Raw genomic sequence first — 11,632 nt, forward strand, 5'->3', positions numbered from 1 at the left:
CGCCCAGAGGGTGGAACTGGACTGCGTCGATGGAGCTGCGGACTCGTTGAGTCGTTACGAGGATGACGAAGTGACTAGCACGAGATGAAATTCAAAAACTGGGATTCAACGATAACCTTCGTGGAAAATGAAAAACGCAGGCTCAGAGCACCCAGAGCTCGTGAAGATGGTGTATGAGGTTTGTCTCTGTCCGTTTGTCTTCGACTCGGACTGACGAGAGTGACGGGACACAGCCTCGTATTCCAGTTGCTGCAGGTGGTGGTAACAGGATGATGACAATCCCAGATGATGGGAGCCTACTACCCAAGCTGCAGCTTGGGTTGCATCAGGAGGCTGAGAGTGCAGGATTTGCAGTGGTCCAGATCTAGTGATGTCGCGCCTAGTTGATGCAGGCAAAAGCATGAGCAGACCCAAGTTAACTCGATGTGAACGAAATTAATTCGAGCGTCTGGGAGTTGCGATCATTCAGATCTCAGACCTAATCCTTACTTACATAACATTCCTAAACCGATCTGACACTTTCCATAGATTATATGCAAAAAAACCAATGTCAATTATTCAAGGTACAGATAAAAATTACTGAGTCATCTATTGATCAGAATCAGAAGCAGACCATCTATATTCTAGAAAGCAGGTATATTCAACAAAGAATGAAATCCAGTCATTGTGGTTGGTTAAGCGGATTACTTAGCATGCAGGCACAGTCAGCGGAATTTTCACGGTTGTCTACAAAAAGATGTCATGGTCGTGAATCGTCTGAGACTCAAGCGAGCTTACAGCAAGTCCCTAAATTCGGCATTGAGCGAGAAAAAGATGTTGAAAATGAATCAGTAACGTACGGATAGACTAGTTTCTTTATATTTGACGCTCATATCAGCCGCGGTGAGGCGCATCGCCTCAATTGCCTCGTCCAAGGTTACACGGTATACACCAGTGCTAGCCATGGAAAGCTGAGCCGCGGTCACAGCCTTCACAGCTACATTGCGAGTCCCACATCAATAAATAGCATCATCAAATGGAGAAACGCGGACGTACCGCCCAGGCTATTTCGTTCCTGCAGGGGTAGATGAGCAGGTGAGCTTCATGATACTCTCACAATCACTTACGATACAAGGCACTTGGACCAGCCCGTCGATGGGGTCACAAGTTAATCCCAGATTATGTTCTGCGGACCATAAACAAAAGGCATAAAATTAGAAAATAAGATGATCTTACCAATGCCAATTTCTGCAGCCTGAAAAATACTCAATAGAAGCTGACATGGAACAAAACAGAAACACGGACCTGAAGGACAGTTTCGGGCGACGCACCCATGCAGGCAGCAAAACCAGCACTGGCCATAGAACACGCAACTGATGATAGTGGCATGAACACCATCATTTTCTGTAACAATTTGAATCAGCGCACCACCAACTTCCGCCTGACACCCTCCTTCCGCAGCTGAAATTGTGCTGCCCCTCTTGAATAGCATGCCCACTGCCTGTAAACTTTGGTTAAGTATCTGATTTTCGCTTGAATTTGATCTGCATCGCATACCGCTGCGGTCAGTAAGAAGGTCTTGATCGATTTCTCGGGGTCATCGCTGATGAATTCGATGACATATTTCAGCACAGCAGGGATGACACCCGCCGCACCGTTCGTTGGTGAGGTGACGATGCGCCCCCCACTGGCATTGACTTCGTTTACAGCAATTGCATAACAAGAAAGGAAGTCGACAGCGGGTATCATTGTCTTACGCTGTAAGCAATGTTAAGATCCTGCAGATTGGTGAAAGTGAATTATTACCGGAGGCATTGGCAGAATTGCATGGTCGAACGAGCCTGTAACCCATGGGGCATGCGTATTTTTTCCTGATGCACGTACTCCACCACGTCCGTCACTTCCGTCTGCATAAGGCGAAGATTGTATATCTGATTCTGGTGCATCTATTGCCGCGACAGGAGGGGTAGATGCGGAGCCGATGAGTTGCAAATCAGGTGTTGCAATCCCAGGATAGAACCTGTTTCACCAACTGGTTAAGGATCATGTTTATTGGTAAGTAATCGGCGAACTATAACTGACCCTCGCATCAAGCGTTTGTACAGCATCGGGGCACGGCGTCGGAGACCCAGACGACCGGGGAGAGTCTTCTCAGCAGTGCTCACCCCTGATCGGATGCAATCGTCCATCACCGCCCATATCCGCATGAGCTACATGCAATTAACCATATTTGAAGCTAATATGGAAAAGCAGAAGAATACCTTGTCGTTGATATCAGCCTCGGATAGACCAAAATAGCGTTCATTATCATGCACGATTTGTGCGATAGTGAGCTATTTGACCAATGACAATCAGACACCTCCATGAAGGAGTGAAACGTACGTTGTGTTTTCTTGTGAGTGCTAGGAGACTGTTTCCAGACTCAAACGGATACGGCGGATGCCCAGGATCGTTCGCTGCCGGTTGAGCTGGGGTCTGATCACCTTCGATGGCGTTGTGGGTCTGATGCAACCTTGCTCCATGCACCGCGCTCTTGTCGACACCTTTGTAAAATAAATTCTCGTCTACTGTTGTATTAGTTAGCCGCTGACCCATATCCAAAATTGATATTGGGAGATATACTCTTTGTCTTCTCATTTACTACAAATCCTCCTCCAACGCTAATGATTTATTCAACTTCTTCATCAAATCTCAAGGTTATTATACATACCTGTAGTATTCGTTAGTTGCCAAGAGTTCGCCTTCTTCGCCAAAGCACGAGAAACGCATGCCATTCGGGTGTGTCTTCAGTACTTGATCCCACCGCCATAGCATATCACGGTCCATATCAAAGGTAATGCGGCGAATACCTCCAAGATGAAGAGTTCTATTTGCAAGTATAGCTTCGTAACGGGAAGAGATTGTTCCCGTGTCGATGGTTTCAGGGTCTGAACCTTCAAGCCCGAGGAGGACCGCTTGCGGAGTGTGATGCCTGCAGAAATAGGATTCCAATGGTAAACAGCGAGAAATTGACATCATGGAGGGGTGGAATAATATATTCACCCTTTTCCTATGTGAAGAGAGCTGTCGATTAGCGAACAGAACTCGGAAATCCAGATATTTACCCGTAGCAGCCAGCGATCCATAGCTATCATGCAGACCTCTACTATCAGCTTGATGCAGAAAGAATCACGCTCTTGCACTCACAGGACTATTTTCACAGTTTTGACCTTCCAAAACAAGTTCATTCAAACGTATTTGAGGTGGAGAGCGGAAGCACGTACCTTCTCCAACACTTGCAACTCCTGCAGGTCAGCAATAAAAATCTTGCCAGCGCGCATGGGCCCAACTGTGTGAGAGCTACTTGGGCCCACTGAACAAGCCAATTATCCATTCAGCCTCATGTTCACGCACTCAAAACTCAATGATACAAGGACTCACCACCGATGCTGAACAAATCGAATGTGGAAATGACAGCATGACCTGGTTTTACTTTTTCCGTTTCTACGAGAGCAGTGTCATCTCTTGCCCGACTCGATGTTAAAGTGTTTGTAGGATACTGTGAGGCTATCGAGTGGGATATCTTTCTGTTCCTGCCCACTGGAACAAGCCGAAGAAAGTGCGGCGGTCGCGCACGAAATGCAATGCGGATTGTTGAAGAGATCATGATGAATAGAGGAAAAGAGCTGAGGACTAAACGGTCTACGTATGCCTGTCGTTCTGTGCTGTTATGATTCAGCTCAGCTGAACCTGCCAGCGAAAGAAAAACTAAAGGTCAATTGAGTCAAACTTGGAAAGGTTCAAGGTTCATCTTTTGGTATTATCCGCTGCTTATCCTAGAAAGGAAGGTGCTGTATTCACGGATCAATGCTGTTCTAAAATTAGGTTCGTTCGACTGTCTTCCTTCCATTTGGCCGCCTAGGGGAGAATAGTGCTGTTCAGACCTGGCAGAGTATCAGTCTCAGGCTGGGCTTGTCTACGGTTTTACAGGTCTCATAGAAAACAACACATTTTCTGCTGCTTCAAGTTAAACGAATTTGCAGACTCTGAGTACTTATCGATCGCACGTGCCTTTCGAGCAGAAATACATTGGCAAGTGTGTATTCGTACGCCGTCACGGTGGGCCTGACCTTCGTTCTCAGAGGATGGGTTATATAATAACGCCGGAAGGCACCAAGGTACGTTTAATCTGCGTGAACTCGGCCGTCTCTTACACAGGAACCAGCTTGATTTCAATTCTAATAGTGCAGTCTAGGCGGTTCTCGATAAGGAGGAGCGACTCCGTGGTCCAATGATCTGCCATAACTTACTGACCCACCATGTGACAAAGGTACGCCGTCATCAACAACGAGGGGAGCAATGTCTAACTTAATGAAGCTCGATTCATTGCAATGTGTCACACTCCATACTGATATAACTTATAAACCGTGTTCTCCGAGTCTCCACGCTCCTCGTAACCATCTTTTCCTGTCTGTTCGTCTCCATTTCCTCTCTCCCTTTCCTCATGCTACATTCTTAATATGCTTTTATGCCGGCCCCGTTACCAGCGCGCAGGGCCCCCTACCTGTTTCAACTCCGAATAGTTATAGACCCCGCCAGCTCACCCTATGTTCCGGGCGCCTCCTATATCTCCCCGAGTGTTATCTAGCATCTCCTTTCACGCAGCTGGGTATTGAGTAAGCTCTTCATATCAAGACTATCACCGTAGACAAAGCGTCAATAACTCATTTGGCTCAGCTCGATCGCAGCAACCCTCATCGCACACCGCTGCTGGCTCTATACCCTACTCTAGCCCATCTTCCGTTCCTCCAGGACCATCAATTCCGCTAAGACGCTTTGGGATTCTCAGACAAAAGGAACAGATGCACTACCCAGCCTTCCCAACCCCTCGATCAACAAACCAGCTCGGAAAGGCAAGCGCAGACTCCCAGAGGACCCGCCCGTCACTGTCATCCTTACCACTCTTTCCCCCTCAATAAATAAATAAGATATACGTGCGTGTGCTATTTAAGAGACACTCCCTCCTTTCCTTCTCCTCTCTACCACTGTGCCACTCGCATATACCAGAGGGCGTCTTCCGTATCTTCAGAAACTCACCCAGTCCGTACAACCGAGAGCCCTACAACTCAGTGGGAGATTTTGAACTTCTTCTACCAGCCTTCTTTACCTCCGCAACACTAGGTGGCGCCCGGTGTGTGTGTGGGGGGGGGGGGGTTTGCCGTCACACTGCGACGGGCTGAAACGACGTCTTCTATCAAGCATCCAGCACTACTCCCCTAGAAAAAGATCGAATCCTGGCGGCAACTTGGTGAGTGAAGGTACTCACTATCACGCTGGCGCACGGCGTATTTGACAGGTTCTACTAGTTTTAATGAGCCGGTAGCTAGGGTGTATCATGTATGAGGTAGGAGGCGCTTTTGAGGCGACCAGCGCATACCCCGACTCAGTAGTATCATAGCGCGCGCTTTCCAAAGGTCACGTACTAATGAATTGAACGCACGTCTCAAACGAGAATGTGCGCCACACTTCGTTTCCTGCCATGCTGATGGTTTGCAAAGACGACGCAAGCTGCATTTGAGCTGCATAGCCCGTTTTACAGCCGCGGAATCATGCATCATGTGGCAACCCTAGGCTGTGTATTTTAAAATGACATCTGATGCTCACATCTACATTTTTAGCGAAATGGTTTGATCGGGGAACACACCCTAGATGTAGGAACTTTGCGGACAGAGGTTTTATAACACTATCCGTAATGTCACTTATCAGGCACGAAGCAAACATCAGTTCCACGGCATAGTATGCTCACGGTAAGCAACGGGCAATCCATGGCAAGTATGAAAACATACTTGCATGCGATTGTTACACTTTTGATGGTTGCGAACATGCGACTGCCCGGGAGATCTCCGCCGGTTCATTCCATAAGTCACGATGTGGTGCACGTGGTCAATGAAACATTGACTTGCCCATTTCTGCTCCAATTGGTGCCTCGAAATTTTGATGTGAGCTTTACAGTTTACTGACAACAGAATATGCAATAAGGATGATGAATATTATTAGCCTGGACTCGCCCACAAAATCAACGTTGATCCATCAATGAAGTACATACATACTTGCATAAATACAATGAAACTCCACTGGCAGGCCTCTCTATGGCCGCCGTCGACTCTGGATGTTTGCATGTTCTACACTGCACGATGTTAAGCTATGGAGCTCCTGGACGGCAGGGATAGATGATCCGGCGAATCGGATAGTGTTATAAAGGTGCCAGCACCGATCAAGGAAGGGTTCACGCGCGCGCCGGGGTATGTATCATCATGATGACCACTAAGTTTTCACGGTGCAGATCATAGTACTAGTAGAAACGTGCAATCGTCTACAACATTGAAATTCCTGGCCGGTGCCTGCTGGAATGTTGAGATTGCGCATAAACAGCATTGTAGATCATGATTATCCTTGGATAGTTCTGTGTTTTTGGTGAATGGAGTCCGGGGATTTCGGGCTGGAGCTGGTCAACAACACGAATTGGTACTAATTAGTCTGACAGATCTGACTCAATAATTCATTAATATTGATTGTGTGTCCATGTCACTGTGTGGTTGCTGGACAGCCACTAAATTTGAGCTTCGAGCCTTCGACGTGACTTCCTTCAAATTTCCTACAGTCGCGAGCTTGACATCTAACACCGTGAGCGACGGTCCAGAACACGGACTTGCGAAAAAAAAAGAAGATCTTATTGTCGTCTTTACAACCAGACTTTGAACTGGTATGTATATGAATGTGATAATCATAGGCCGCCATAACTCAATTTCACACTTTGAATTATTAGGACGGATCGTTGAATCGTGCACAGCGCTTGTACGGCGACTGGGGCTCACTTGCCATAATATCATCTCAGGCTTCGCTTGGCTCCCTAGTTTTGTTCAAAGTTTTTGTTGTTGTGCAATATCACGAAAGCTTGACCTGCTACAACTTGCTACGATGTCTACTCCAGTTGCTACTGCCACGCCCTCCCGCGAACGAAGCTCGACTTCACAGTCAGCATCATCTCCAATGACAATGAAACCTCAGGCATCCTCTTCCGCTGCTTCAGTCACGGCCTCTACATTGGGTCAAACTGCCAACACCACCACATACCCTATTACTCTCGAAACACTCCTTGCCACGCATGCCAGCGCACCAAATCCAATACTCGCTGCATTGGATCAAGTTCTATCAGAACGCAACGTTCTCTCAACTCAAAATACACAGCTTTGGAAACTTATTGAGAAGCAACGTGCCGCATACAACCAGGTGCTCAAGGAAATTGAACGTGTCCGTAGCGAACGAGATACCTACAAGACTCGCTTACAAGCAGCAGGAATGGGCACTGAGCTGGCAAAGAAGGAAAAGGATCGCGAGAAGGACAAAGCCAGGAGTTTGAGGTCGTCAGGATCCAATGCTACGATGTCGAGTATGTCTGTCAATGGGTCCACTGACTTGCGATCAAGGATGGTTCGCAACCAATTGGATGCCACATGTGAGTTATTATTTCATTTCGTGCTGGTCACATTTCTGAATACTGCCTTCCCAGCATCACCGTCTCGTAACGACGACCGCCCCGTTACTCCACCTTGCCTCCCAGAAACTAATACTCGTGATTCTGATCTCCAAATACCTCAAACGCCTCAAACCACAATGTCTACGCGTCCATTCAACTCTCCTTTGGTTGTACCTCCTCGAGGTATCTCACTATCACTTGCTGCCGCATCTGCTGCTACTTCCTCTAGTGGGGCCACCTCGCCAGGCTCAACTTCACAATCAAGTATTGACCTAGATAGGCCTCCAGTACCGCGTACAACCGACTCACGACCTCCCTCGCAGCAACCCCCTGCACCACCACCATCTCTCCAGTCTGTTCACCTGCCACCACCTGCCTCCCTTCGACCAGCCCATCCTCTTACCGCTACACTCCAGCCCCCTACATCATCCATCAATACTCTCATCACCATTCATGGTTCAGCTGTGTCTCCCAACGGCTCAGCCATATCTCCCACCAATATCTCAAGCACTGCATCTCAGACAGGCATGCTCAGCCCAACGGTTGATAACTCACAGCACCCATCACAGGCGTCCCGAATATCTTCTGTTTCACTCCCAGATGAGGCGAAGCTTTATATTACCAACATGGGTGAGAGTCCATTGCCAAGTCCATCTATGTGCCAGCATATGGCTGGGTTTAGCGATGATATGCAGTGTCATGCTGGACAGGAGTCTCTTGCGCCCCGGATGGAATCTCCCACGATCATGCTGACAAAGGAGCAAAGGGATGAGGTGGGAGAGTTCCTAGATATGGATGATGATGAACGTGAAGATGAGACGATAGCAAAGCACTCAAATTCGAAGAACAAGCCTCATGCAGCAGTAGAAGATTTTCCAATGCCTCCCTCGCACGGCGCTATTCACATTCCTTCATCTCATGTGCAACCCTTGGATCCTGCATTAATGCTCACGCCGACACAGTCAAACCCACAGCCATCTGCAGCGGCGAGCACGCCTTCACGAGCGCACTGGCCGCAGCGGGAGCTGCTACAATCCGACAATGCTTCTGTTCTTATCCCTGAATCTCCTCTACCTACTTCCTACTTGTCGCCGATAAATCCGACTTCATCCGGTACCAGCGCAACGTTCCGTGCGCTTCCTCTGTTACCAGACGACCTCGTGACGACGCGGGTCGCTGTCTCGCACTCGTCTGTAAAACCAAATGACCGTGGGAAGGAGGTTTTATCATTCGTCGTCGATGTACACCCGGGACATGGTAAAGAGCCATGGAAAGTGGAGAAGCTGTACTCGGATGTACTGACCCTCGATAATCGCATGCGAGCTAGCGTTGGGAAGGGTATCGGGAAGAAGATGGCGATATTACCAGAGGGAAAGATTTGGAGGGACCACGCACCTGCGAAGTCCGATCAACGCAAGGTGAGTATAATATGCTCATAAGTGATAGTCATATCTATACACGATCGATGCCCAGGTCGCACTCGAGGTGTACCTCCAATCATTGGTCGATCTACCTGTGAAAAATAAGGATGAAATTATTGCCTTCTTCACTTCCGACATTGTTCGAGAGACCCATAAGCCCGTCATGCAGGCTGGACACAAGGAAGGATACCTGACGAAGCGGGGGAAGAACTTTGGTGGGTGGAAGTCACGATACTTTGTCCTCCAGGGACCGGTATTAGAGTATTATGAAAGCGTAAGCAACCTCCGTTTGTCATCATCCGCAGTCGTCTTATTGTCTCCCTTAGCGTGGAGGCGCCCATCTTGGCTCGATCGTGATTACCTCTGCGCAGATCGGGCGACAACAACGCACAGCTGACAATGATGACGAAAGAAATTACCGTCATGCTTTCCTCATCATCGAGGCAAAGAAAGCTCCAAATGGATCTCACTCGCGCCATGTCCTCTGTGCAGAAAGCGACGTGGAGCGTGACAGCTGGGTTGACATTCTTGTGCGATATGTATCTGGAACGTTCAACGAAGATCCTGCCACATCCATTTCCGCTTCCCCGAGTCCGATATCCATCAATGTCAATGTTCCTCCTGGGCAAGGACTTGGATCCGCGCAGCCAAGATCGAGCACGAGTTCCACTCAAGATGGTTCAGTGTCTACGCCTAACGGAAAGCGTGCCATGCGGACAATGTCTAAGGATGATATCTTGCGCGGTGCCGCAGTCCCCATCAGCCAGCTTGTTCAAGACGGTACCAACGCGAAGCTCTTCCACTCTGCACCAGTTCCTGTGGTCAACCAGGATTCGCGCCCACACTCGGCCAGTCCCACCAAAGAACTTGATCCTTCAGCTCACCACGAGCGAGACCATTACACTGCAGAGGAGACTGCTCGGCGGATTTTGGAGCGAGGGCTGTCTTCTGGGAGCACAGAGCAGCTTTCAAACTCGTTGCCCACTTCCTCGCCGCTAGAGGGAAGTAGTGGAAATCTGTTGTATTTGAGAGCGAACTCTGAGCTTGGGCACTATTCGGATCTACAGCGTGGTTCCCACCCTAAGCTGGAACCATTTTCACCGGAGAACAAGTCAAGGGAGCAGCGACGTGATAGGAAGTCAGTCCACCCAGGATTATCTGCTATAGTTAGTCCTACCGCAGCAAACTTTGGTGATCGTGCACCATCACCCGAACCTAGCGCTACACCTCTAAAAGGTGATCGCGCAAAGATATCTGCTCCAATGAACGGAGCACCCATACCAGCAGGATACAAGTTTGGCGGCAAGGACCCTCTTTCCGAGAGTTCCGCATCTTCGAATGACAGACGAGAGAAGGCGAAGTCACGGTCCTTCTGGAACTTTGGACGGCCTGTGGACAAGGCGATAGTTCATATCCCCAGAGCTGTCTTTGGTGTGCCACTCGAAGAGTCCATTGAGGTCGCAGAGATTGCTCGTCTGCCTGCAGTAGTTTTCAGGTGTATCCAGTATCTGGAGGCAAAGAAGGCAGAGCAAGAAGAGGGCATATACCGTCTCAGCGGGAGCTCAGCTGTTATCAAAGGGCTCAAAGATCGCTTCAATGCTGGTCAGTTATATGACACTCTGAGTTCTGAATGAATGTCTGACTTCTTATTCGCAGAGGGGGACGTAGATCTTGTTGCATCAGATGAATATTGGGATCCTCACGCCATCGCTGGGCTCTTGAAGAGTTTTTTGCGGGAGTTGCCCGCCAGTATACTGACACGCGAGTTGCATCTGAAATTCCTAGCAGTGATCGGTGAGTGTCCTTATAATTTGTTGGCCTGCCTATGCTGACATCTGTAGCAGACTTCGTCGACGCTCAGGAACGCATTCGAGAGCTATCTGACCTCATCGCCTCCTTGCCGATCGCCAACTATAGCCTATTGCGTGCTCTCACAGCCCATCTCATACTCATAGTTCAAAACTCGTCGGCGAACAAAATGACGATGCGCAACGTCGGCATTGTCTTCAGCCCTACTCTTGGGATCCCTGCGGGCGTGTTTAGTCTGATGCTAGGCGAGTTCAACCGCGTGTTCAATGTTGACTCTGAACAGGGTGATGAGGACAACGTTGAGGAGCTGAGTCGCAGGAATAGTCGACAGTATACGGATGCTGCTGCTGATCAGTTGTTGGGCTTGTCTGGAAGGACCTTGAATGGTATGTATTTGTCCAAGTTCATCTCCCACTCCTTACAATTATGTTTAGCTCCTTCCGACGAAACACCCTCTGAAGACGGTGACAGCATTTCCCTTCATTATGAAAGTGGAAATGATACCACCGAGGATGCAACCATTGAGTCGAACTTAACTCAATCAAGTGCTCACCTATCTTCAAGTCACCACCACCCACAAGACTCACAACAAAGTGTCGATCATGTCTCGCTCCTCCGATCTGAAGGATCTTCGTTGGAGCAGCGGTCACGAGCATCTAATCTTGCCGCCAGTCGTGGCCTAAACATTGCGGTTGGCAAGAAAGGCAACAGACACAGTCGTATGATAGGCCTTCCCGCGTCGGCCCGATTACCAGTTGATGCACCATCGTCCCCTATACATTCACCAATGCACACGGCCAGACACAGTTGACGACCTTACCCTTGTTACTTTACCCTGCGTTCGAGATCAAGGCTTGTACTCTATTTACCTGTCTCGATCGTGGTCATTTGTTTTCATCTATACCCG

General features: G+C 48.7%; 2 protein-coding genes across 2 annotated transcripts; one reads left to right on the top strand and one right to left on the bottom strand.

The window, feature by feature from the left end:
• Positions 1-529: 529 nt before the first annotated feature.
• Positions 530-3,763, bottom strand: HD556DRAFT_1384114 (serine dehydratase alpha chain-domain-containing protein). The gene is made up of 17 exons (XM_041303329.1): positions 3,400-3,763; positions 3,239-3,331; positions 3,059-3,131; positions 2,690-2,950; positions 2,602-2,639; positions 2,362-2,546; positions 2,241-2,312; positions 2,062-2,189; positions 1,786-1,999; positions 1,537-1,737; positions 1,408-1,480; positions 1,285-1,352; positions 1,216-1,234; positions 1,107-1,165; positions 1,036-1,054; positions 840-976; positions 530-726 (listed from the first exon to the last, which is right to left on the bottom strand). Exons 1-17 carry the CDS (start codon positions 3,623-3,625, stop codon positions 688-690), a joined length of 1,905 nt encoding a protein of 634 aa, XP_041158455.1. The 5' UTR covers positions 3,626-3,763; the 3' UTR covers positions 530-687.
• A 3,173-nt stretch (positions 3,764-6,936) lies between these two features.
• On the top strand, positions 6,937-11,536 carry HD556DRAFT_1432833 (uncharacterized protein; the record flags this gene model as incomplete). Its single annotated transcript, XM_041305164.1, has 7 exons — positions 6,937-7,474; positions 7,529-8,913; positions 8,969-9,190; positions 9,243-10,518; positions 10,573-10,710; positions 10,761-11,111; positions 11,160-11,536. The coding sequence occupies 7 exons, from the start codon at positions 6,937-6,939 to the stop codon at positions 11,534-11,536; spliced, it is 4,287 nt and encodes a 1,428-aa protein (XP_041158456.1).
• Between the last annotated feature and the right edge of the window lie 96 nt (positions 11,537-11,632).

Source organism: Suillus plorans (assembly GCF_016647745.1).
Source record: "Suillus plorans strain S12 chromosome Unknown HD556scaffold_41, whole genome shotgun sequence".
Taxonomy (NCBI): domain Eukaryota; kingdom Fungi; phylum Basidiomycota; class Agaricomycetes; order Boletales; family Suillaceae; genus Suillus; species Suillus plorans.

What these genes read in the sequence shown, in the direction of transcription:
- HD556DRAFT_1384114 (XM_041303329.1), bottom strand. Translation starts at nt 3,625, where the DNA reads ATGATCTCTTCAACAATCCGCATTGCATTTCGTGCGCGACCGCCGCAC. An exon ending in CACTCACAAGAAAACACAAC is followed by an intron (nt 2,313 to 2,361) that starts GTACGTTTCACT and finishes TTGGTCAAATAG; the next exon opens with CTCACTATCGCACAAATCGT. An exon ending in ATAAAGAAACTAGTCTATCC is followed by an intron (nt 727 to 839) that starts GTACGTTACTGA and finishes ATCTTTTTGTAG; the next exon opens with ACAACCGTGAAAATTCCGCT.